The sequence below is a fragment of the Ciconia boyciana genome, chromosome 1 (assembly GCF_034638445.1).
Source record: "Ciconia boyciana chromosome 1, ASM3463844v1, whole genome shotgun sequence".
Classification (NCBI taxonomy): Eukaryota; Metazoa; Chordata; class Aves; order Ciconiiformes; family Ciconiidae; genus Ciconia; species Ciconia boyciana.
Window position 1 is genome coordinate 57,125,533 of NC_132934.1, and position 25,575 is coordinate 57,151,107.

Consider the following 25,575-nt stretch of genomic DNA (forward strand, 5'->3'; position numbering starts at 1 on the left):
CTGGCTCCAAAGCAGACAGCTGATCCTTTATGCAGGAGAAGGCTGAAGCTCTTACTTCTAAAATCTGGAAATAACAAAGGCTTCCCCCCATGTGCCTCATGAAAAAAAAAAACCAAACCAAACCAGAACCAAACTTAGTTATGGCTCTGCTGATTCCCTGTGTTGCTAACACAAGCTACCACACTTTTAGCCCTGGAAAGCAGAGTGTGTCTATACTTACACAACAGACATTTGGTGCCTGCTAAGCATGAACTACACTGCTGTGGAGAACCTCTTTTGCCAAGACCCTTGGGATCAGAGGAGGAGGAGTTTCCTCTTTCCCAGTGCACCCATTATTTGAGTGGTGAGAGGATATGTGATGGGAATATAGAGTGCTCCTCCCGTGTCACCCAGGAGGATTACAATAGATCAAGCAACGGAACAACAGTTCTTGGGTTTTTTTAATCTGCATTGAGTGAGGATGGAAAAAAAGGCTAGGATACAATTTAGCAAGGTGTGCACTCTCACTGCACAGCAAAATTCTCCTTGCTTCCAACACAGAGGGAAGAAAACCCACGCGTGCCAAAAGGCAGGTCTGCAATTGCCCTCGTCTTCAAAGTTTAGGGTAAAGGTCATTCCACATTACACACCGCTATGCAAATATAATCCAAAGGTTTCTGATTAGTGTCTAAGGGGGGCCCCAAACACCTCTTCTGTGAGAGTCAATTTCTGCACAATAAACAGACACTTTCACCCCAGTACGCATGGTGCAGAACCAGGGCACTTCTGCAGAAGTCTGCAGAAACTAATTTTCTCCAAAACTCTCTGGAAATGATTTTTACCTTCTGGTCCATGAACTTCTTCAAGTCTGCAAACTATTTATAAGATGTCTGTGGAAGGTAATGGCAACTGTCCAGTTTCATTTGCTACAGAGAAGTTTGAAAGAAAATATTTCTGTTAGAGATGCAGGGTTATACCAATCAAAGAAAGGTTGAAAGACACTATTGACAGTTATTTAAAGACAGATATTATGATGTCTTTTATATGACACTCCTACCCCAAGCAGTGACAAGTGGTGCCATTCCAGGCTCTCTCCATCACCTCCAGAGTCAGCCCTGTAGCCACCCTCCAGGTGAAAGTTTGATTCTCAAGCTGGTCTCACCCTACTGCTCCCAGTGGCAAAGGAACAACAGCCTGAAGAATGGCTCTTCCTTGATACGGCCTGAATCTGCAAAGCTTTAGCTGTCAGGGTTTGCCATTCTCTTGGTGGGGCACAAGAAAGGCTAGATTCAAGTCACGCCCCTGTAGCTCTGTTGTATTACTATTTGCTCTAGTATTCGCAAAAAAATGTCACATTCACCTAGCAGGACTCTAAGCAGGTCTTACTTCATTAGGCTCCAGAAAATAGCTTTTTAAGGAAAGTATATCCCACAGCACTCAAGATTTTTCTCCTTCAGGGCTCTGTCTTTCCAGAACTCAACTTTCTGAAGAGCCTAGTAATACCCAAAACACCTCTCAGGACTGTTTGCAAAGCTCTTATCTAGCACGTCATATTAGACTATTTAGATCTTGCTTCTGCAGAAATTTATAGGCACAGATAACTCACGAGAAAAAAAGCAAAATATACAATGATCATTAACATTTGTAACAAAACAAGACAAAACCCCCAATATTTCCTGTTTCTGAGATCAGGAAGATTTCTTCTCCAGAACAAAAGGGCTGTCGGGTTATGGACATTTTCTCTCATCTCTGAATCATCAGGTACTTCCCAGCCAAGAAATACTGCACTGACTGGGCAGTGAGAACAGTTATCATAGTCATACTAATACCAACATGCTATCTTATTTTCTCCTATCTCATAAAACAAGTGTTTTCATTTCTCCTAGGGTTGTTGTTTTTTTTTTTTCCTTAAGCCAGAAACAGAATTGTTCTGTTACCAATATAACTTGTTGCACTCGAGTTTAAAAAAAGCTGAGACTTCCTCAGAGACAAAACAAATGTGGAAGGACAACATCCTCCTCTTCCCTACCTGGTGTCAACAGTAACACAGCTGACAAGTGAGATTTTCCCCAATGCTCCCAGATAATTACCCTGTGTAAGCTTTATGTATCTAAAATCTTGATCGTGTGATGAAAGGTGGCATAGAAAGAAGTTTAAACAAGTCTTTGTCTTGCTGAGGATACAAACCTGAAGTGCCAACACCTCTCCATCTCTTGAGGGACATGTGGGACACTGCACTCATGACATACAGTGAAGCTATTTGTCTACCTCATCCTACCTGACAACTGCAAAATCTCTACATCCTATCCATTTCAGCTAGGATAGGATCTAGGATAACCAGTGTGATACATATCACCAACTAGGATTACTACTGATTTAGCTAGAAGAGCTGTAGGACCACATACACCAAAATATAAGGTGCCTTACCTTTATCACTGAAGATGAAGTTGCAATACTCCTTAGGATTTATTTTTTCAAAGTTTTCTTTCCTTCTCATGTTTTGGTGAGAAATTTGCAATTAACAGCCAGGAAGACAGACATCTTCCCAGTCATTTCCAAAACAGTTACAATCTCAAATGCGGTATCACTTGGGAGGGGCAAACTCACCAATTCCTTTGTTAAAACATCCCGAATACCAAACAGCAATTTTGCAATGCACAAACCAATTCACTAAGAATGGGACTGAGACTGGCAGCTCATTTCATTCAGATCCCTTAACCAATAATCTCTACTGTTACCATGCCACCTCACATAAGAGATGCTGATTTTTAAAAGCTAAATATTTTGATTATTGCCTATCTTTTAAGATCGCCAAGGTCCCTTAGAACACTGATATTTGCAAAAGATACCACCTTGCAGAAAAGCAAGCAACAGGTTAAAAGAACAGCAAAGAATAAAAACCTAAATGATGTTAGCAGAGACCCCAAAACTGGAGAATCATTTCAGTCCTGAGTAGGCATGCAGTACTTCCCTCACCTCATTAGCTGACGTTAACTCTATCATCCCTGACCAGTGCACTTCTCCTCCAGAAATATGCCCCTCCTCTCTGCTACCCCTCATGGATTCCCCCTGTCCTTCTTCTGAGGAAGCATCACTATGAATGACATCTCCCTGAGATTACCAAGACACATTATCAAAACGTTATCCTAAACAGAAATCAAGAAAGGTGGCACCTGTCATTTTAATCTGTTAAATACAGAATTAACATAACTTTATATTAACATGACACAACCAGTCCCCACCCTGACCTCTTTAATTACGTGTCATGCCTCGTCTCATGCCCTTCCTTCCCTTTTACTTCGTGAATTCTCTGGGGTAGGAATCCAACCTTTGTTTCTGCATAGGGAAAGCCACACACACAGCGCGCGGATCTGGAAATACATAATGAAATAGATCTTCGTTCCAGTGACTGTTTCTTTCCAGGACACCACTCCAGACCCTGTAGCAACTGAAAAACTACTCTAGAATTCAGATTATCCAGCAAGCAACTGTATTCTGATCAACATCTCAGCAAAAGCACAGCAGTGCCCCACTCCTGCTAGGCCGGTAGTTCCTTCCTGAGTAATTTTAAGATCCAGCCTCTCACTACCGAACACCTACTGTTCTTAATTCCAGCAAGACTGCTCCTCTCTCCCATCTATTAGCACTAAAGGATCCTCCATTTCCTCAAGGCACTTTTACTACTTTATTCCCACCACTCCCCCCCCCCAACATCACAGCAAGCCATGCAGAGTAAGGCTGAGACATCATGAAGTAGGAAGCTATGACATCACATAAAAAACCCACACACCAATACTGAAATCTACTTGTTTAGAAGGAAAGTACCTGCCTAAATTCAGACATCACTCAAAAAATTCGGAAGGAAGAAAAGCAAACACAGGGAAGAAAATTTTCCTGTCCCACCCTTACCAGCTCTGTGAAGAGACAGCAGCTGTCCCGGAGCCCACAGCCACTGCCTGCAAAGAGATTTAAATCCGTGTTGCGGCGGTTCTTCACTCCCTTGAATTTACATGAGCAGGTACGAGGAATTGCATTTGTCTCCCGACTTCCTCCTAACATTTATTACAGCTGACAATCACAGGGCCTGCAGTGTGTCTATTTATGCCCACTGCCTAGAGGATACTGCCATATTTCCATCTCTGTTTCATGATTGTTCCTTCCCCCCAGCCAGACAGGAAACAGACTCTCTCTCCTCTGGGGCACCTCCGAAAAGACGCAGGTGTGGAGGGCAAATGAGGATGGCAGAGCTGGACGGACGAGACCTCCTCAGAGTCACAGCCGCGGAGCAGAGAAAAGGCAGGTTACAGGAGAGGCATATCCCGGGGAGCAGGGGTGGGTAGGGAAGGGAGAGCAAAGCCTGGGCAAGTGTGGAGCAGGCAGAGCACGCCCACAGGGAGAACGCGCCCCAACCAACCCAACCGAGCCTGACGATGAAGCTGTGCACAACATGAGTCACTCGCCGGAGCCCAGACCCTGCGTCAGCGCAGCAGGTGAGCGGGAGCCTGCCCAGGGGCTGGGGAGGGGGACTCCCTCCCTTCCCCCAGCCCCTGCCCGGGAAGGGGCCGGGGAGCGGAGAGGCGGCCGCGCACCCCCCGCCCCACACGCGGTCTCAGCAGCAGGGCTGCCCCAGCCGCTTTAGTCCCCCCGCACTGCCCGAGGGGCACCGCATGGGAGTAGGGAGGGGTGGGGGGACGGGGACGGGGGTGAGGTGTGTGTGGGGCGCCTCAGAGGTGGCGCGACCATTACTGGGGAGCCCGACCGTCGTGGGGGGAGGAGCAGGGCTGAAAGCCCCGGAGGGCAAGGGGGGGCCCGCCGAGCCCTGCCGCCCGACGGCAGGACCCCCCCCCCCCGCCCAGCGCTGCCCGCCACCCCTTGCTCGGCCGCGGCAGCCCCGCCGGCATTCACCTGCTCTCGTCAGCGGCGTCCTCGCCAGCGCCCGCCCGCCGCGCTGTCCCCACAGGGCGGGCGCCCGACCCCGACCCGGCGGCCCCACACGCCGCTCTGGAGGGCGGCGCGCCGCGCATGCGCGGCATCCGGGCGGTGGCGCGGGGCGCTGTGGGGGCTGTAGGCCGCGGCGGGGCCGGCGCCGCCGCTGCCACACGGTACTCAGGGAGCACGGGGACCGCCTAAAGGGGTCTGTCGGCGACAGTGACAGGCGTTGAGCAATACCGACGGCTCCTCCTGTCCCCTAACACAGAAGAGGTGGCACGAAGCTGTGAGAAGTGCAGTTAGGGTGGCGGGAGCAAGCGCTGGGGAAGGCGGCGCTTAGCCCCCTACCAGCCTCGAAGGAGGCAGCAGCAGGAGAAGCTACTCGGTTCTTTTCCATCATTCAGGTCTAGATTAATTTCTCCTCCAAGCAGGGCACAGACCCACTGCCGCTTTACCGGTCGCATCTATTGCGGACATGGGCTACAGGGATACGTATGGAAGTGCTTGATGAACTGGAAGAGTGATCTGGCCTCGTCACTTCGTGAAGAGCTGCTTCTTGAAGCACTTCTCAGCGACCTACTCCAACAACCCCGGAGAGGGGGAACTACATCACTGGCTGCTGCCTGCGCCAACTCCACTGGAAAAAAGAAAGCGAGGTCCCAAACCAAGCTCTTCTAAAGAGGGGTAGAAATCTCTAAAAGGATTTGCGTATCATGCCACAGTTTTCCAGGAGGGTGACATTTTCCCTGTGTCATTGTTATTCTTTTTAAACTTTCCAGGAAAACAAGTCCAATGCCTCACAGCTGTCAGCCTCTGCCTAGCACAAAGATTCATTTCCAGATGGTGAGAAAAGATACGTTAGCTGTTTGTTTTCTCTGCACAAGGTTATTTGTTTGGTTTTTTTTAACCCCACAAAGAAGGAGGAAAGAGGACCAAAAAAGGAGGACTTCCATATCTATCGGTTTTCTTTCTTGGCTATCCATTTGAGTAATAGTTTGCAAATTACCAGTGTTCAATTAGTTATCCTTTTCAGACAGCTGGCTAATTAAATGTTAATAGCACGAGCAGGCACAATATTTTAAACACCATAAAACTCATAAATGTTTGAGACATTTTGAATGCCATACTCTAGAGGCAAGGTAAAGCCAGAGCAATCTAGATGAGGGGAGATCATGGCCTGAAGCTTCCCACTTCTCTGACTACTTAATATAGACAAGCCTTATTAAAACATACTGTATTTTGAAATCCTCTTTAAACAATGATGGCCTCAAGGAGAGCAGGTAGCTTCTTTCAATTAGTTCTGCTTTTCTTAATTCTCTCCAGCAATCACACTTGAAAAAAGAATCCAGTAATTCTGATCATGTAATCTCTGAGAGTCTGAATAAATAACAGAGGTAAGAGGGAGGTTTTTATTGCACTCAGGCAAAAGAAATGCGCTGTAATGTAACAACACTGAAATAAGGAGTAAGGGAATCATTCCAGTTTAAGTCAAAGGGAGAAGAGTTTGGTCCAGTACTGGATGTCCAGTAAAGCACAGACATTACAAACAGAAAATTCAGGGTCAGAAATAAGACCAAAGCTCTTGAATTTCTCTGGCATCCAATGAATTCCAACATCTTTTTTCTTTCCTTATCAGACAAAACTTACTTGCAGTACAGAATGACTTTCACATGCTAGAGTCCACCTGCCATTCAGTATCAAACACCTACAGCAAAGGACCTGCAAAAGTAAATCACAATGGCTGGTTCCTAACCCACACCTGTAAATATGATTTTCAGAAGCTACAGAGCCACAGGTACAGTATTAAACCAGCAAGGGAGCACTGAAGGACCACCAGTTTGATGAGCCAAGAAGTTCCATGGCCTCTCCCTTTCATTATTCCTAATGTTTTGGCCTATTCGCTCCCCAAATCACAGTACTCTGAAAGCCAGGACAACCTTTTCTCATCTTTTGACACACCTGTGGAGAAAGTTTAAGAGCAGATGAATAAGATGGAAATGGAAGTGGGCTCAATTCCCCTTACCCCTGCTCTTCAACAAGTCATACATGAATGTCAGGCAGCACCTGGCATTGCTCTTTAAACAGCTGGCAGTGCTCTATAAGGGGCCAGTGAAAGTTACTGTGATAAAGTTACCTTGTCACAATCAAGCGTTTCTCAGTAACTCAGCACATAATAGATGGAAGCTTCATTAAACAGCAAAGAATGAAAAGCCCATCTGGAATCAGGTGGCTGTAAGCTCTGGGGGTTAAACGTACTGTAGAGAACCAAAATAACGTGACACAGTAAACAGACTTGGTTCAATAAGGCTTTTATTATCTTCCTGTACCCACACACTTTTGCAGAATATACCTAAAGTGCCAGCTCAATTTTCCCACCCATTTTGCTTTGGTATGGAATCAGCGCTGGTCGAACCTCCTCCTTCAGGAACTTTGCCACCTGTTCAAGAAAGACAGGAAAGAGAAAATTAGCAAAAGAAAAGGTTCCCTTCTCCTCCCCATTCAGACCTGCTTGTCTTACTGGGGTCTCTGTTTCACAGAGATGCCTAGCAGTCTGATACATCCACGGTCAAAAATGTGAAGCCCACAAGGAAAGACAAGGAAGCCAAGGAAAACAAAAGAGAGAAATGTGTCTGCCTTAGTAGTACAGGCAGAGGTAGATATTATGTACCCTCTCTGGCACACAAGAGGATGCAAGATTAAACAACACATTGCATTACAACCTGTAACACCCATAGCCTCTTTCCACTACTTTACCTGCTGAGGAGCACGTCCAGTAAAAGAGGAGGGATCCAACAGGCTTTCAAGTTGTTTATGGATAGGGCTGAAGTAAGGATCAGCACAGACACGGGCAATGAAGTCATTATCACCCCCTTCCTGTTTCACAACAGCAGCTGCTTGCTGGGAGAGAACACGAATCTTCTCGTGGCAATCCTGTAGGAGCAGGGGGAAGAGGAGGGGAAAAGAAAGAAGTCATTCCATTGCTACTGACAGCACATGTTCATCCTGCTAATTTGTGCAGGAGGGAGAAACATCAAAGCATACTGCACTGGACAGCTTACAAATGAGACACAGCTTGGACTGCGGTGTCTCATATACTACTATATTAAAACAAGATTTTCTTCATCCTTCCACATCTACCCTTTGAGGCTAAAACAGTCTGACTGACACATACGTTCCCTGTTCAATTACACCACAAACTTACGACACTGGAATCCTTTACTTCCTCAAACTCCCCAAATACTCTTAGGAGTCACTACAGGATTTTTTTTCAGTTGTTCTATTCCCTACTTGCATGATTTTTCCAAAGATAGACTATAGTAGCTGTTCCCAAAATATTCTATGAACAGTAATAAAGGAATTCCTTTTTCACCACTAGTCATCCCCTGTATCCCATTATGCTCCCATCTTGGGAGCATAACAATGTAAAACCTCTATAGGTTTGGAAAAGGGAAAAGAACCTGTCTAACTTAATGAGCAGCGAGACTATGTAAACCATGGCTTACATAAGGACAGACTGAAGGGGGAAAAAAAAAAAAATCTTACAAACCTGAGGGCCTTAAGACATTCTCTCCCAAACAACCCTCACATGACACTATGACCGGCAAAACCCTTATAACAATTTTTCTGAAACACTTCCTAATCCCTTGATTTCCTGTGGAATCAATCTGTAAAAACAAGGGAACCCAACTGTAGTCAGGGACCACCTGCAAAATCAGGTGCTGCCATGCTGGCCCTAAAGTCATGTGGTTGCATTTGCAGCCATGTAAGAACCTTCTCCTCACATGTATTATCCTTGATCTATCTTCAATTAGGAGGAAAAGGATCTCCTGTTCCTTGTTTCCCCCATCCAAAGGCCATCTTCTCCAGCACTGACCTGTCTCAGGTGAACAGATCTGTCTTCTGGATGTTTAGGGGAGGGAGCTGTTCAGTGGTGGGGAAAGGAAGTGAGTTTGTATGCTATCAGGTGGGAAAGCATAGAAAATGTGCTGTTCCGGAGTTCCCAGCACATGAAAACAGAACATACTAATGTGAATAAGAACAGATTTTATAAGTGTACTAAACTCTACAGATTTGTAATTAAACAGCACCAGAAAGAAGGTAGGCCAATAACAAACACAAATGAAATTCAGTCTTCAATCTAATCACAACAGAGAGGATTGTTTAGGTAAGTATGGGATACTATAGAAGACAACCAGCTAAAAAGATAATGAAACTTATCCACATGATGTGAGCCTTAATAAGTTTAGTTAGGAAGCTTGCTGACTGACCCAGTGACAAACATCAGACACACACAGGGGGGAAAAAAAAAAGGAAAAAGGATTTTTCCTGACTAACATCATGGGTGAGTTGCCAGAAGTGTTTCAGAGAACTAGAACCACACATCCTACTCAAAGCTTCTAGCAAACCCTTTCACTATTACTATCTTGCAAGTTTAACTTCTGCCCCCGATGTGGAAATAATCATAGAAGGAAAAATTACTATCTGAAGGTAAGTGTAAATAAGTTGTTTTATTAAGATATAAATTTGATTATCAGTTTTAAACTGAATTGAGAAATTAAATTATAAAGAAATATAATATTGTGTCTGGATTTATTTACTAAGGAAAACATTTAATTTCAATTTGCTTGAACACAGAAAACTGAATGGAAGACCATAAACGAAGTTAATAATAGAAAGCACTATACAGAATTAGGGAAGAGTGATACATGAATGAATGGTTCAGAATGGTCTTACTTGCTTTTTCGTTAACAGCACTGATTCATTCTTTTAATTTATATGGTAGCCAACTGCCAACATGTTCCATTTAAAGAAGCCTGGCCTGTGTTCCAAGTTCCTTCAAACATTTACAAAAGGAAAACGCCTACTAGTATCTAATATAAAAATAGGTCTCCCTCTTCTCCAGCACAGACAGCCAGATTAGCTCAAACACATAGTGTTCCTAACAGTAAATATGGATCTCCACAACTGCTCTCTGCTCAGACAGCAGAGTCTGGCTTTGCAGCACCAGTGTAATATTAATAACCCTGTGGGAGTAGGTGGAGAACAAAGAAAGGTGAGATGGTCAGGACAGGAGCCCAGTTACTTTTCTCAGGAGTGAAATGCCAGGCAGCGAACAAAGGTATTTTTGACTGCATTTGTACCTGACGATTGCCCCCTGCTTTCACCATCGCCATGATTATATTCTCTGTGGCCATGAATGGCAGCTCCTGCCGGATCCTCCTCTCAATCACCTTAAACAAAACAAAACAAACAGAAAAAAGAAACAGCATTATAGCAATTCTGTAGACAACTGGGACTCCCAGTGAAGTTTTCCTCTCCCTTTGAATCTCCAGGACTGGACAATGATGCAAAGATAATTTATGCTATGGAAATAGCATAAAAAACTTAGCTATGGAAATCCAGATATTGAAGCTGATAATACTTAGAATCTATACCTTGTAAGGGACATTACTGTGGAAAAGATGTACAATTAATTTTTTTTTTAACCTGTAGGTAAGTTACAGGGCTGTATGAGATGTGCCTTGACAGTATCTTTTGGTGGCAAGTTCTACAGATCCATCATGTAGTTCAGGGAAAAATATCCTTTTTGAGAAATTTTTAATTTAGTACCTTTTGGCTTCAACAAGTACCCTTTCATGTCTGTCCTGCAAACAGTGAAAATATAGTGAGAATGGAGAGCAAAATTCAGAAACCATTTGAACTAACAGATAAAAATGTAATCCTTTGAGTGGGAGGATTTTTATACACTTTGGCATAGCTGCAGCATTATCAAGGATGCAACACTGTACACATTATCTCCTGCTTTACCTTTGGATATACCACAAGTCCCTCGGAGATATTCTGCAGTGTACTCAGAATGATGTCAGCTGTGAGGAAAGCCTCAGCCAGACACACGCGCCTATGAAACACACATACCCAGGGCCTCAGTTAGCAATAAAGGCCATGTTCCAGTCTACCTCAGATCCAGCTCTTTAGTTTCTGTAAATAATTCTGTAAATACAATTACTGTGGCCCTAAAGCTGGAACTGTTCTCCTTATAGGTGCTTCTTGTTGCTTAAAAGTCACAACCAGGAAAGCTAAAGAACATGTAGCAGTAGCTCTCAAGCTGGGTAGATGGGAGGGTTTCGGGGTTTTTTTTTTGGTCAGTAGAGAAGGGAGAAAGAGGAAGAGAAAGGGTAAAGGCATACACAGAAAGCTCCAAGATAATTAAATGATTACACAGCTAGGAAAGAGGGCAGCAACTTACAGAGCTAGCAAACACATGAGACTATCTTCCCCTGTGTTCTGTGTTGCCCTGTCTACTGATCCTACTTCTGGAGAGTAGGATCAGTAGACAGGGCAACACAGAACACAGGGGAAGATAGTCTCAGATCAGACATGCTGCGCTGTCAAACTGTGCCTGGCTGTGATTAGTGGGGAACTTTCAAAGTGATCCAGGCATTTGGTGGGGGCTTCCTCCAAGAGACCAGCTCCTGGTCACAAAGGAGGCTCCTGCAAAAAAGAATGACAAAAAGGAAAGGAGGGACAGGAGAGGAGTAGTGGGGACTGACTTGTATCAGGCAAAAGGCTCTGTGTCACAGTGCAGCAATTGCAGTATCATCCATCTGTGACAGCAGTGCCTGGCCCATTCTAAACTGTGATCTCTTAAAATATACTAGTACTTGAACCTTGTGCTACATTTAAGGCCCCCAATTCTATCACGCTCTCTTCAAAAGGACTTTGCTGTTTTGTAGGTTGATTGCATTTTCTCTGGCTTGCTCTCCTTTCAAGACACTATAGCTTTAACAAGAAAAATCCAAGGCACATAATTTTTTAATTGGATTACGAAGTGGACAAATGACCTTTTCTGTCAGATGAGGTGAAAATAAAATTTGAAACATTCCAGTACATCTCTCAACACTTGGTAGCTATTGGGAAATAAACACACCATATCAAACAGTATCCAATTTCTTAAATTTACATTGTTTTCTGCTGCCTAGGCAGCTCTTTTCTTAACAAGACTAGCAGCTGTGGAGTAAAGTCCTTTTGGGAAAAGATATTCTATAGTTTCATGAAATTTTATGCAGACATGTTTGTGGAGATGTTTTTAAAATAACATTCTCATCAACAATGTGAACACTAGTCTATAGCCAAAACTGCTGTTGATTGTTCCACAAGCCCCATATCTTAGAAACCTAAAGATCTAAAAAGTCTAAGATTCTAGGAGATCAAATTCAGCAACAGAAGACTACTTTGAAACTTAAAACGTTTCAAAGGTAAATATGAGCTTTATGCAAATTTAGCATTAACTGGAAGATGGAAGCATTGAATTTAATTGCTATAATTTACTCGAAAATAATTATAGATAACTTTTGGTCCTCTCAAAATAGTCATAATGAAGAATCAGAAAACAAAGCAAAGTTTGCTGAGCAGTATCTAAAAGACCTGCATAGGTTTTCATGAAACATTACTTAAAAAAACCAATGTTTGTGCTCTTTCTTTAGGATCTGAACTACTTCTTGTAAAGAACAACACTTTACAAGAGATGAAAATAAGTTTCTTTAGATTATTTGGAGGGTTAAGGGATTACAGATAAAATGTTGAATTATTTCTTAAGAAGTGAAGAGGAGCAGGGTCAAAAAACACATTCGAAACAGGGAGGAAATTTTGAGAAATGTAAGAACTGCTATAGTATGCTGTTGAAACAGGAAGACTATGAGAGCAATTTATTACCATGGCTTCTGCATCCCTCCCTCTCTCTGCTGGTTTACTTTGTAGAAGATCTTGACGTTAAAAAAACTTAAGTTTTCATGTGATCTTAGAGAGGAAACCAGTTTGTAGTCTCTAGATTCTGTTGAGGCTGCTTTTCATCAAGGTGGTAACTTGTGGTTTTAGTTTAAAAATAGTATTTTCTAAATACATCAGAAGACCTTCCTGCACAAGACCTTCTGAAATTGCAGCATTGCATGATCTAAACAAACCTGTTGGCACTGTCATCCAACGTTCGTTCAAACCACTGCACAGAGGCTGTTTGGAGGGGATCCAGCATCAGAGTCATCAGGTGTCGAGCCAGGCTGCAGCAGCGTTCTGAACGCATTGGATTCCTCTTGTAAGGCATAGCACTTGAACCTGTGAAAAGAGAAAGAGTGATGGAAACCAGACATAGAAGTAGTGCATTCAGGAAGAAGAGATGAAGGTCCTCCTCCAGATAAGAAAAATGTGTCAGGAATCATGTTTTTGACTAAAGCCTCAAAACATGATGATTTTCTAAGGACAAAATGGAATAAAGAAAACGACACCACCACACTTCCCCTTCAGATTAGAAACATCCAACTGTGGAGACAAAAAAAGTGAGAAGATATTTTGCAATTCTGCAAAACAGAAGAAGTACTACCACATAAAAAGAACAAATGGACTTAATTTTTAATGCAGTATTTAGCACCATCTCTCTAGGCTACCCATGGCAACTTTAGCAGTGTTCAAGACCCCATCTGCTCAATAACATTGTCCTTCAAAGTCAGATACTTATACTGCTGCCCGTTGCTCTGGTGAATGGATATCAAAACCAACCATAGAATGTAGAATGATTCAAGTAACAAATACAACTAAGGCTTAATTTGCCAGTTCAATCCTATGCAACTATTTAGGGTGCCTGTCTGAACTTTCTTCCAGCCAAGAGCCAAAACTCTGTTTCCTTCTCCCCTTCTACCAATGTCAGAATCACATAATTGGTATTCTCCTGCCAAGGGTCCAACCTAGTTTCATTGTTCCAAATTTGTCTGTTTATAAAGACCAAAATGCTGAGTCAAGCCGAAAACCTACAGCTCCAGTTAGCTTCATGAGGAATGGAAAACACTAAGTACTCCTCATACCCAAGTCTTCCTCTGTGGGGAATACGTGACTGCTTCTGCTCTCCCCTCAAACCCAGGACGTGCAGAAATACAAATCTGATTTTAATTACTTAATATCCAGAAACCTTTGGGTATAGTGATTTTTTTTTTCTTTAAAAAGGACCCAAAATACTAACAATGTCAAACCTCAGTTAATCTAAAGCAACTTCTGTCAGTGACATTTCTAAATTTGCTTTAAAGGCTGCACCAACATAAATGAAAAGATACACACACCAGTCGAAGAAATGTCTCCCATCCCTTACCAATCTGGTCTTTCTCAAAAGGCTCCTCTATCTCCTTCAGGTTGGCCAAAAGACGAATGTCAGTACAAATCTAGAAAAAAGCCCAAGAAGTTAACAAACAGAACCAAACTAACACACACCAATATATACTCCTGTTAGTGTTCTTGTAGAAGTCTTTGCATCTGTGCCTGAGAAGTAAATTGGGAACACAGTGAAAAATTTGACAAAAAAATTGACACAGCAATTCTACTTCCCAGCCTAAAAATCCAAGTCAAGAAAGCATAAGGAAAAAATAGGTGTGCACTGTATTAGAATAGAACAGGACTCCAAGAATGGCAAATGTTTGCAGGGAATGGAAGAGATACCAGGAGGGAACAGTGAAAATGCATTAAAAAATTACACAGTGATTTGCAAACACAGATAATGTATGCTCACTGAACCAGCCAGCCTACAAAACCAAACCAAAAGAAAATACCACAGATCACTTTAGCCCAGGAGGAGGAGGAGGGAGGGAACAGAAATAAATCAATGAAAAGAATCCACAAGGACAGAGATAATAACACCAGTATCAGAGAAGCAATTAACTAGGAGCAAACAGTGAAATTTAAAAACTCATATACCACTAGGAAAGACATTTACTCTAATTGGATCAATTTAGCATACATTAGACTAATATCTGGTGTGGGATTTGTTAACCCATCTTAGAATCTGCTCAGTAAACTTGCTTTATTTGCCACTGGTCTTAAGATCTTTGAGGTTTGATTACTAGGCATGTACCCAGTGGTGAATTTACATGATCACAAAGAGAACAGTTGAACAAGGAACACCAATTAATGTTTCTTGAGAACAGTGTTCTGCACCATGAGCACATTCTCTTCAAGATCTAATACGTTTCCCCTTCTTCCCCCAATGTATACAAATAGGGCACTCACCTTGTGTATAGATGCCCCAAGACTGGCCAGCACAGACAGGACTTCAATATCCACCTTGCGACTATAGGTCTGTCCTGTGACCATATAAGCCCTAAAAATAAGCACAGAAGTTGAGTGCTCCACACAGATACAACTGTACTGCAAGACTTTGAGCAAGGAGTGACATGGCTCTTAAAGTGGAGGGTTGTCATTCTGCCCTGACGAGAACAACTTTGGATTCAGGCTGTCAATTTTGGGCAGAGAAAAGCAGAGGGAAAATGGACAGCCATGCTTTGACAGGGAGACAAGTAGAAGCAGCCTATTTAGGAGGTGAAGTTTCCTGCGGGAAGCTGCAACTGGGAATAGAAGATGGCAAAGGGAGATAAGTCAACAGCAGCACAGATGTCAGTTTGGCAGCTATGGGAATCTGGGCCAACACGGACAGCAGGAGTCACACTTTGTTAACACCAAATTTAGGTGACTAAGGATGCTTGTTACATACCGCTTAAATCCTGCCTTTGCAGTCACTAATCTGTCCAGCTCTTCAACCTCAGGGTGAAGAAAAAAACAAAACAAACAGAGCTCAGAATGCAACAACTCAGGAAGGTCAGCAACAGCAAAAAGGATTCTTTGCTTTTCTCAGTTTACTGTCAACAAATGTTATACTTGCTGGGAAGCATCCCCTCCCCAAATTCTGCTCTCTTTCACACAGGGCTTTGTCAGTGGGCCCCAGAGGGATTGCAGTGCCCTTGTGAATTTGTTGCCAGAATCTCCATGTTCCCCCAAACAGAACAGCATTCCAGAGGGGAGAACTGCAAAGACTGCAAGTCTACGCCCTGAGCTGCCTGACTTACTTTACTATGGTCTCCCTCAAAGAGCTGCAAGAAGCTGGCTTGAGTGCCAGTGGTGCCTTTTACACCCCGAAAGCGCAGGTCATCCCGAGCCCGCTCCAGGTTCTGCAGGTCCATGCACAAGTCCTGAATCCACAAGCAGCAGCGTTTCCCCACAGTGGTGAGCTGTGCAGGTCTGAAAACAACCGAGAACAGAATGCGACTCATTCACAATTTGCACAATAACTCCAGGAGGAGTCTACTGTTAAGACCTCCTTGCAGGTTGGTCTCTCTAACTCCTCTGAGCAGAAATTAAAAAGATGTGGCTTACGTAGGAAGATGTAACAGCACATATATATCGCCAGTAAACGGTACTGAGGAGATGATAATTATTTTCAGGAATTAGATGTAATTACATCAAGAGAAAACACTAATTGTAGTTTCTGCATGCGTAAGGGGATTAAGAAATAAGTGCGAATGGGTATCTGAAGGTGTTTCCCTACTACAGCTTTTGAGTTTTTTAAATAAAAGTGACCGCAGGCCCACTAGTCAGAATATCTAGAACGGGTTTCACGGCGTTTTTCCAGAGCCCCGTCAAGGGAGAAGCCTCAGCCGGCGCGACCAACGCGACCTCCCGGGCCCGCTCCCCCGCCTCCGCTGGCGGAGGGCGCCCCCTGCCGGCCGGCGGGCCGCGCCGCGCCCGGGGCTCTGCCCGCAGGGGGAGAGAAGGCAGGGGGCTGGGAGAAACCGGGGGTGCGTCTATCCCCCACCCTAATTCCGCTCGCCCGGGGCACAGGGGGCATCCTGGCTAACTTATAGCACTGGTGTGCATTTCTCAGTGCGGAAACATCTGCGGATACGTTGTGATTTTAAATGATTTCTCTAAGGGACTGTTCCTTTTTATTCATAAAAATGCATTCCTCGGCCTCTGGGCAAACGTGCAATAATTAACAGTACTGTCAGCCAAGATTTTTTGTAAGAATTCCACCTTGAAATAAATATCTGTAAGCTTGAACCACACTGTCCCCCTGCAAATGCTTTCAGGAGAAAATGGGGGTATTAGCAGAGCCTAGAAGTTGAAATATTTCAAATTATCCACATGAACTCCAAAGACAACCTCTATACTATTTCAAAAAAGCATACGTATATGAACAAGGTGCTCCTGATTAAGCTCAGACATAAAAAGGAAGCATACAAGATGTGGAAGCAGGGTCAGGTGATCCAGGAGGAATACAAAGAAACTGTCCAACACTGCAGGGATGGGGTTAGGAAAGCCAAAGCCCATTAAACCTGCAGTTTAATCTGTGGGATGTGAAAGGCGACAAGAAAAGCCTCTGCAAGTACGTAAGCAGCAAAAGGAAGGCTAGGCAAAACATGGACCTGTTCGTAAGTGGGGCAGAGGGCCTGCTGACAAAGGACACAGAAAAGACCAAGGTATCAATGCCTTCTTCACCTTCGTTTTTACAACTTCACCTTACATATACTTCTTGAATACTCCTTTGTACTCTTTCCAAAAGCCAAGACAAAACTGAGCCCAGAGAATACTCCTCTGAAAAGCTGCAGACGAAGAAGGACCTAGGACTAGGGCTGATTGAACCGACATGGCATATACAGCAAGACAGAGACCTGACCTGATGCTTCCACTCTTCTTTGGGAGAAATTTTAAAGTGCCAGACACTGAGTCTGACATGACCTGTGCTTAATTTCCCTGCCTCTGGTGTTCCGTATCACTGGGGTAGAAGATCCAGGCTTACTTCAAGGTGTACAGTTTAACACCTCTGAAAGCAAACTGTCTTCATGAAGCAGCAGAATAATCTGCCCCAACAACAGACCTATCCAGATCTCATCCTTTGACTCAGTAGTCTGCCTAAAAATATTCTATGCTATGCTACGCTATTCAGTTCAATGTCAGAAGTGCTGCACAAAAAGTAGAAGTTTCCTAAGAGACAGAGAATGATATCGTCCTGTTAAACAGAAGAAATTCTTCCTGATTCTTCCCCAGGATCCATATAGGGATGTACGAAAACTGATGGATCCTGAATCATCACTTCAGAAGAAAGCTTCAACAATAGTGATAGAGAGTAGCTGTAGTAACAAACAGCCAGTAACAAACCTTTAAGCTGCAGCTGAAACTAACTTAGCTGACAGAAAAACAAAGACAAAGAAAATATGACTTGAAGACAGGCTTACTGCGATTCCCAGTCATGCTTTTTGAAACAGCGCAGAATTTACACATCTATGTTCGCCAGGAAGTTGTTCCTTATGAAGCTGTGCTAAAACAACTGCTGACAGCTAGTCAAAGCAACAGTTCGATTTCCTGAGACAAGTTTGGAGTTAGGCATGTCCTCCTGAACCACCAACAATGTCTTAATGACATCCAGCAGTACCAAGTGCCGCTGGTCAGAGATGGGAAAAAGAAGGATGAAAGAAAGCAGTAGCAGGTCAATTTAACCAAAGCACAGTCGACAAAATGAAAGCAAAGGCTGATGGCTACTTACTGGTAGTGAGTGAAGCCCAAAGTAGGCAGGTCAGCATACTTCTCAGCAAAGTCGGCCAGCCGGCTGATCACCCTTGCGAGCTGGTTGATGGAAGAAGGATAGAAAAGAGGAAAAAAACCCCACAGCAGAAGGTGGCATGCTTAAGCACAACAACATTGTGAGAAAAAGGAGAGGGAAACAACTGTGCAATCCTTGAAGATCCCCTCTAACTGTAGAATAGGGTGTGTTTCTTTTTTTCAGGGCATGCACATTATTTTAGCTTGCTACAAAACTCAAGCAAGAGATGATACAAGTGGTTGGACTTCAGCTCAAACTAGTCTAGTCCTTGTGCCCAACCCAATCCTGCAGCTGGTTTATCCCTGGGTATTTTCTTTATTCCTGGAATTGGTCAGAAATAAAGCTGCTTGGGGTATAATTGACACATGTACAGACCAGGGCAAATTGGGTGCCAAGACACTTAGGTCAGATAGACAACAATGCACTATGCTCCCACTATATTTGACCTCAGAAAATTGTATTATATAGCTTCTTGAATGCTGACACGCTCCTAGGAATATAGTTAAGAGGATGCCTAAGCTGACCCTGAAAGCAATACAGTTGTTTTCTGAAACTAGTACCTGTGGCACAGATAAACAATGAGTTGCTTATAATTCCCATGGTGAGCAAAGCAGCTTTGGGGAAAGACTTGAGAGAGGAAAGCTAACCGTTCACTTTCTTTATAATAACTCAAACAGACAACTCCTCCTAGCTCCCCAGCAAGGCTTAGGAGAATCCAAGTTAAATACAGGCTATTCATAGGACATCAGCGCTGCCCACTTCTGAGACACTGTGCACAACCGCCTTCTCACCTTGGGTAGCAGCAGGTTAAACCCATCACGGAGGACAATCAGATCCTGAAAGAAGCAAAGAAAGGAAGTTTGGGCCATGTCTGAAGGACCAGACATAATGGCTTCTCTCAGAGAGGACACAGATAATTAAAATATGCTTTGTCTGCTCAAAAGTCTCTCCTTAAAATGAAAGCTCTGCTTTCCTTCTTGTATCAGAACTTGCAGTGAACTTGCTTATGACAAAAATGCTGGATCCATCATTGCTCCTTCTATACTATCCACAGAAAGTCATACTGGGCAGTAGGAGACCCATTTCCACTGACTGGGTATGAATGATTATTTTGAGATGCTCCTGATGCCCATGGAATGACAGACTAAATCATTCATCTCAAGTGGAAAATGCAGGCACCGTAGGCTAAAGACAGCAGGAAAGTAAGTGGACTGATCAGGCAGCAGTTGTCTTTACTTCTTCTGAGACTGAGGTACAGCGAGGTGCCAAGTGTCACAAGGGAAGGTGGTACTACCTAAAAGCCGAACAGGCTTGCAAAGGAGTAGGGTAAAAATAATCACGCAGCAGCTTCTTGTATGACAAAAGCGGATGTGAAGTTGCAATGACTTGGACACAGGGGAACAGCAATATATACTGAGAAATTAGGCTTTAGTATGCACTCAGTTTTAGACAGGTTTTTCACAAACATTTTACAGTTCTGTAGAATGGTGGTACTTCCTTTTTCACTCAACATACTTATCCATTCTCTTGGCCACTGAAAAGCTTTATTTACCCTGAATTAATACAGGGGTTCCAAGCAGCAGTTGAAAGCTCATGGGCTGTGTGTATCAGAAGTGGCCTTGTTTTGTAAGTCAGTGAACCCATTGGCATAACTGACAGTTCACACATTTCTGCACACGTTTGCAACTCACAATCCCATATCTCCTTGAATATTTAACAGGCAAGCAGAGCTTAAGGAACAGGACAGATCTTGCTTCATATCAAAAGAACGAAGGCAAGACGAACTTGCCTTTCTAGGGTAGCTAGGATAAAGGGGAATTAATTTCAACAGTAAAACTAATAAAAATGTCTGAAAAATCTATTTAGTATTATTTGATAAAGAAAAATTTATAAAGAGCTATCAAGTAAGCAACCGTAGCTTTGTTTCACCCAGCTCTGCAGGCAGGAAACTGAAAATATTACATTACCGTATTATCCCCTACGTAACAGGAAGTTGCTCCAAGGTGAATGATGGCTGCAGCTTTTGGACAGCAGTGGGCAAAGGTGTGAACATGGGCCATGACATCGTGACGCAGCTTCTTCTCTTCCTCCGCTGCCATTTTGAAGTCAATGTTGTCCAGATTTGCTTCCATCTCCTGTATCTGCTCATCTGTGATAGGAAGCCCAAGTGACTGCAAGAGGAAAAGAACTCTCTGGTTTTTTTTGTCTTAAGAGAGACAACCCAAATTGAGACTGAAGCTGTTTAGACAATTTGCTCCCATATGACATGTCACGGAAGCACGGCAATTTGGCATAATCAAGAGCTGTAACAGCAGATGCTTTCGTTCTAGGGTTGTCCAACCTTTTCCAATAGGATAGGACAGTGTTCATGCTTAGATTTTCCTCTTGGGCTTCAATACTTCACTCAATCATGTAACATCCCTGTAACAACTACAAAAATTAGAGATGTGGAGAAAAGTGATATAAAAATAGTATAGTTTTAACTTCTTTTAATGAAATTTACCCTTTGGGTGGGTACGATCCAGCTACCATGTGACAAGATAGCTTGTGTCAGGAAGAACTCTTTGGACCACAACTAGACCTACACAACTGTAAACAGTGGGCTTAGAACATATGGAAAGATACATATGTTTGTACCTTTCCAAAAGTCCTAAAATACTTCATCTCAGTCTGAATCGGGAAGCTTGGGAAATCAGTTACTTAAGCTGGAAGCAGGAGATAAATGCTCCTAGTTCATGTTAAAAAATATTTGCTAAACTTTTTCAGGAAGCTGACTTAAAAACAGGGTAAGTTATCAAACCACAGAATTATACACTGGTATAATTCTTGCACAGCTCTGTACTTGCACAAGTTAACTAAGCTGAGAAAAATGGCTTTTCCTGACACTGGGAGTTTAAAAGTCTCACAATGAACTTGGCATTACTGCCTTTTCCAAATGAAAAAGTTATTGTCTTGCACATTAGGAACTACAAGTCACCAGCCAGGAAGCTCCAGTGACACAAAGTATTTCAAAAGCTGGTTCTGTTCAGAATCAAACTGACTAAAAAAATGTTTTGCAGATGTGGAATCTGGAACTAGAGAAGACAGCAAGTGAAGCAGATGTGTCTTTAAGGTCCTAATCAGATAGTTAGTACCCACACAACTTAAAATATGATGCTGCAAGTGTATACACAACCATGAGTGCCCATATGAATGAGGAAAAGCACCTGGCCCCAGACTGCTGCCTTTGAGGTGTACCGATGCAGACTGTAACTGCCTGACAGCACACAGGCAACTCAGCAGGCAATACAGTCTTGTGCCAAGATTAAAATCTCATGCCTTGTTCACGCATCCATGATCTGTTGGGAAAAGCTGACCACCGTATGCAGTCACTGACAGCCATACAGAGAGGAAAGAAATAATCCCCAAGAAAAGGGACTACTTGTCGTAGGAATACATGCAAGGTAGAGCAGTGCCAAGGCAAATGCTGTTCTCATGCGCCCACAAACATCACATGAGGCCTCTTCCCTATGACTTTTTGCTGATACTGACAGTACCTTGGGAGAAAAGCAAGCGGATGTCCTTCAAACCTGTCTTCCTAAGAAAATTAAGTAGAAAAACTACCTGAGGGAGATTACAGAGTTTTCTCCAAAGAAACTACAGGTCAGTGACATGCTCTCCAGACTGCGCTTTTAAGGTGTCATTCCTCTGAGGCTGTTCCAATACTTTGATGCGCCGCTGTAACAACTATGACTGTTCATTCACCTCTATTCCTAAAGGGCAGAGCACAGCGGGCAGATGATATGGAATGTCTCCTGCAAGCAGAATGAGAACACTGGGCTGCTCCTCCAACAAAGAACATACAACAGAAAAATACCAAAACTTAAATTAGACAAAAAAATAAGATCGGGAGCTATAATAGGCTCTTATACAGACAAAAAAATTCAGATTCTACATGCACAAGACTTTATTAGTCAGTTTAATGCTGCAGGATGTCAAAGCTACTTCTACTAGAATGAAGAGCTCCATGAAATTTGTACTTGTCTTTCAAATAACACATTGTTTAGGTCAAGAGTACAGGATTAAAAAAAAAAAAAAAAAAAAGAATGAGGCATTAATAGAGGTATCATAATACAAAGGAATTTATGTTAAAAAAATACACTAGAGTTTTGGGATGGGTATGAATTAACACACTTCAGGTCTTAACCCAAACTTTAACTACTGTCAGCTGGGAAAAGATCAGTTTAAGGAGCTCCCTCTTACTAATCACTCATTTTGCTGCGTCTCCTCTTTCAAACTCCTGCTATTGCCTGCTGTACAGAACAAAACACAAACTGTAAAGATTTTCTGTCTAATCCAGTTTCCAGTGAAATAACTTTTCAGTTCTTATTTCACATATTCCAAGTGGACTACTCAAAAATTTCTCCCACAGGTAGGGTGACTATTGAAAGCATTTACCCAGCCCTGTACTTTACCTAAAACTTCATCACTAAACTGCATGTCCCCTCTTTTACTACTTCCCTGCAGCTTTCAGAAAACTTATGGTTAGATCGTCTTAATATTCTGATTTACTACAAAACAGGAATAAGTATTGCCCATAGTTCATTCATTACTTTTTTTTTTAATGTACCCCAAAAGAAATATCATGTATCTTCAATAAGGATGATTAGAGAAGCAACATATAAATGGCTTGAAAGTGAGGATAAGTACTGTAGTAAATATTGCCCATAGCTCATTCATTACTTTCTCATAAAACGTACCCAAAAAGAAATACTATGTATCTTCGATAAGGAACCTGAGGAAACTGCTTATATCTAGAACTAACTGATCATTGACAGAGATAACAGGTGCTGAAAGTAGCTGACTCTTCCCTCTTTCAGTCCAGAGCTGACATCAGAAGACAAACTCCTCTGGAATGAGGAGACAGATAAAAATAGTAGTCTCCCTCTTCCCACTACAAAAAGGGTGCTCAAGAAATTACAAGATCTGTCTCTGCTTTCTGGGAATAAAACTCTATGGTGGCAATGAGAGGGAAAGCAAGGGTCAACAGACAGGAGAACCCCAAGTTCAGGGCTTGGGAGTGGAAACCTAGAAGTCTCACACTGGTTCTTTCAGCAGCTTGCTTTCTCCTATTAGGCAAGTCACGTAAAGCATTTTGTTCTTGAACAGTAGAAAAGGTGATTATTATCTGCTAGAATTGATATGACAGTGTTTAAATTATCATGCTCTGAACATGCAAAGCTCCTTAGCGTGGATTCTTGGTATTGACACTTCCTACACAGTCTGCTCACTCCAGCATCTTCTCAACTGTGATAACACCTAGCACATGCTAGGTGTCAGAAGACATGTCAGAAGACAACTCCTATTTATCGCAGCTGTATAATTACATCTTCAGCTTCTAAAACGTCACGTTTGGTGCAGCATACTATCGATGAGGCCGCTGTAGTGGTATGATCCTTGAATGGAGAAGGAACACATTAATGACACTGTGCACTGCTTGTTCATTCTCCAACATGGTGCTTCTCTGCCCTTATGTTAATAGTAACAGCCAGACCTAGTGCTTGGATTGCTTCCTAACAACCCCAGTACTTTGAAAACAGAAACTGAAGGTTTGTGCACAAACCAAATGGGCAGCTATTGAGTCTGAGAGCTATCCTGTCAGAAGGCAGTGTTTTTGTGGAGGCCTTCCCCCACCCACCTCTGGAACATATTACAGTGTTTTCACTGTCAAAAACCTGATATGAGCCTTCCTATCAGGGTATGCCAACAGTCACAAGGAATCAAGCTAGTCCATCTTAAAAAGTGACTGTGTCTCAACTAAGTAGTAACAATGGGCTGTACACACACCCCTAACTGGGACCAAATTCAAAGAAAGAAGGTTTAGCTTAAGCTACATTTAAAAAATGTTAACTCCATAGACTCTACTAACACAGCTTGCAATCATATGGACATACTCTCAGTCTCTGCCTCCTCATGGCTGAATTGATACCAATCCTTTGTGCTATCAGGGTTTTTTTGCAGCACTTGGCCTGTCAGAAGCGTCATAAGCATTTCTGGGGTAACTGTGCTGCTCACTTCGGCCAAAAGTGAACTTATCTCAGAAATAAGGGCTATCTAAAAACAACTGGCTGCAGATGCATGGGGTGGTCCAGTTGGCACAGACTGACAGCAATCTGATTGAACAAGAGAGCACGTCTCGTCGGTCACACCTCCTGAAAAGTAAACAGCCAAGCACTAGAGAAGGACACTAATGTTTGCTCAGAAGGCAAACCCCCCCCAAAATCCCCTGCTTAGCAAAGCTTTTACAAAACTAATTTCACACAGAGGGCAAAAGTGCAAGGGGGACGGTATGAGATAAGAACAGGTGATTTGCTGAGGGATGGCAGGTACGTAGAGGATTGTGTACAAAGGCTTGTGTAAAACTGGGCTTCTACGCTTCACCCCGCCCCTTTACCCCGAAACAGGCGAAGAGGCGCCTGTTGTTCTGGTCAGTTTTCTCCCGCTCGCCCCGGGCAGACCCAGGTCGCTGCTCGGTCTCCCGTTTCCCAAGGGCAGCTCCGGGAAGGCACGACGGGCGGTTCCCGCTGCTTCCCGCGCCGCAGACACCCAACGAGCGACGCGCGCGAAGCAAAGGGGCGGCGAGCTGCTCCAACAGCCGCCCCTCGCACCCGCCGGTAACCGGCCCTCCCCCGCCAGAGCCCTCAGGGGTCACTGAAGGGAAGCGGGACGGGGGCGTGAAGACGCTCCGCCGCGGCAGCTCTCCCCCGGGCCCAGCCCTCGTCCCTCGCCAGAGCACGGAGGTGGCTCCGGGCCGCTCTCCCCTCAGCGGCCCCGTCCCGCCGTTACCTTCTCAGCCTGGGCGAGGTAGAGCCAGAGCCGGCGCCAGGTGCCGAACTTCTTCCTCTCGCTGAAGTTGAAGCCCATCTCGGCGCTGGCGTATCGCGACACCAGCGGAGAGCGGTATCGCGCCAGCGCGTCCTCCTCGGCACCGGGGGTCGCCATGGCAGCGGCGGCGCGAGGCGATGGAGCGATCACGGCCGCCCGGGGCAGCGCGCCCGCCGGCAGCGGGGGATAAGGGCTGGCGTCGGCCCCGCCCCGCTGTCGCGAGGAGCCCCCGCCCCCGGCACGGAATACGGCGCCGCGCGCCCAGCGCGGGGAGGGGCGGGGGGGCGGCGGCAGCACCTCCCCGGCGGAGGCGGCCGCGCGCGGGGTGACAGAACCGAAGATGGCGGCGAGGGCCGAGCAGCAGGACACACGCGTGGCAAAATAAAGGTGCAGAA

The 25,575-nt window shown here is 44.0% G+C and overlaps 2 protein-coding genes across 6 annotated transcripts in view; both read right to left on the bottom strand.

Moving 5' to 3' along the window:
* Window positions 1-5,011, bottom strand: part of SGSM3 (small G protein signaling modulator 3) — a 31,025-nt gene extending 26,014 nt beyond the window's left edge. Inside the window, exons 1-4 of one of the 5 annotated variants that reach the window (XM_072868564.1) lie at window positions 4,885-5,004; window positions 3,889-3,935; window positions 3,228-3,350; window positions 822-905 (exon numbers count right to left, since the gene is read on the bottom strand). The gene's annotated coding sequence lies outside the window, so the exon portion shown is untranslated. Of the gene's footprint in view, window positions 1-821; window positions 906-3,227; window positions 3,351-3,888; window positions 3,936-4,884 lie in introns of all 5 variants that reach the window. The other 4 variants (XM_072868555.1, XM_072868570.1, XM_072868586.1 and 1 more) reach the window with 4 other exon arrangements.
* Window positions 5,012-7,188: 2,177 nt separating this feature from the next.
* On the bottom strand, window positions 7,189-25,391 carry ADSL (adenylosuccinate lyase). The gene is made up of 13 exons (XM_072868729.1): window positions 25,142-25,391; window positions 20,284-20,487; window positions 19,108-19,152; window positions 18,260-18,339; window positions 15,786-15,957; window positions 15,434-15,480; window positions 14,953-15,043; window positions 14,042-14,111; window positions 12,870-13,017; window positions 10,717-10,807; window positions 10,050-10,139; window positions 7,663-7,839; window positions 7,189-7,345 (listed from the first exon to the last, which is right to left on the bottom strand). The coding sequence occupies exons 1-13, from the start codon at window positions 25,295-25,297 to the stop codon at window positions 7,259-7,261; spliced, it is 1,458 nt and encodes a 485-aa protein (XP_072724830.1). The 5' UTR covers window positions 25,298-25,391; the 3' UTR covers window positions 7,189-7,258.
* Window positions 25,392-25,575: the final 184 nt, after the last annotated feature.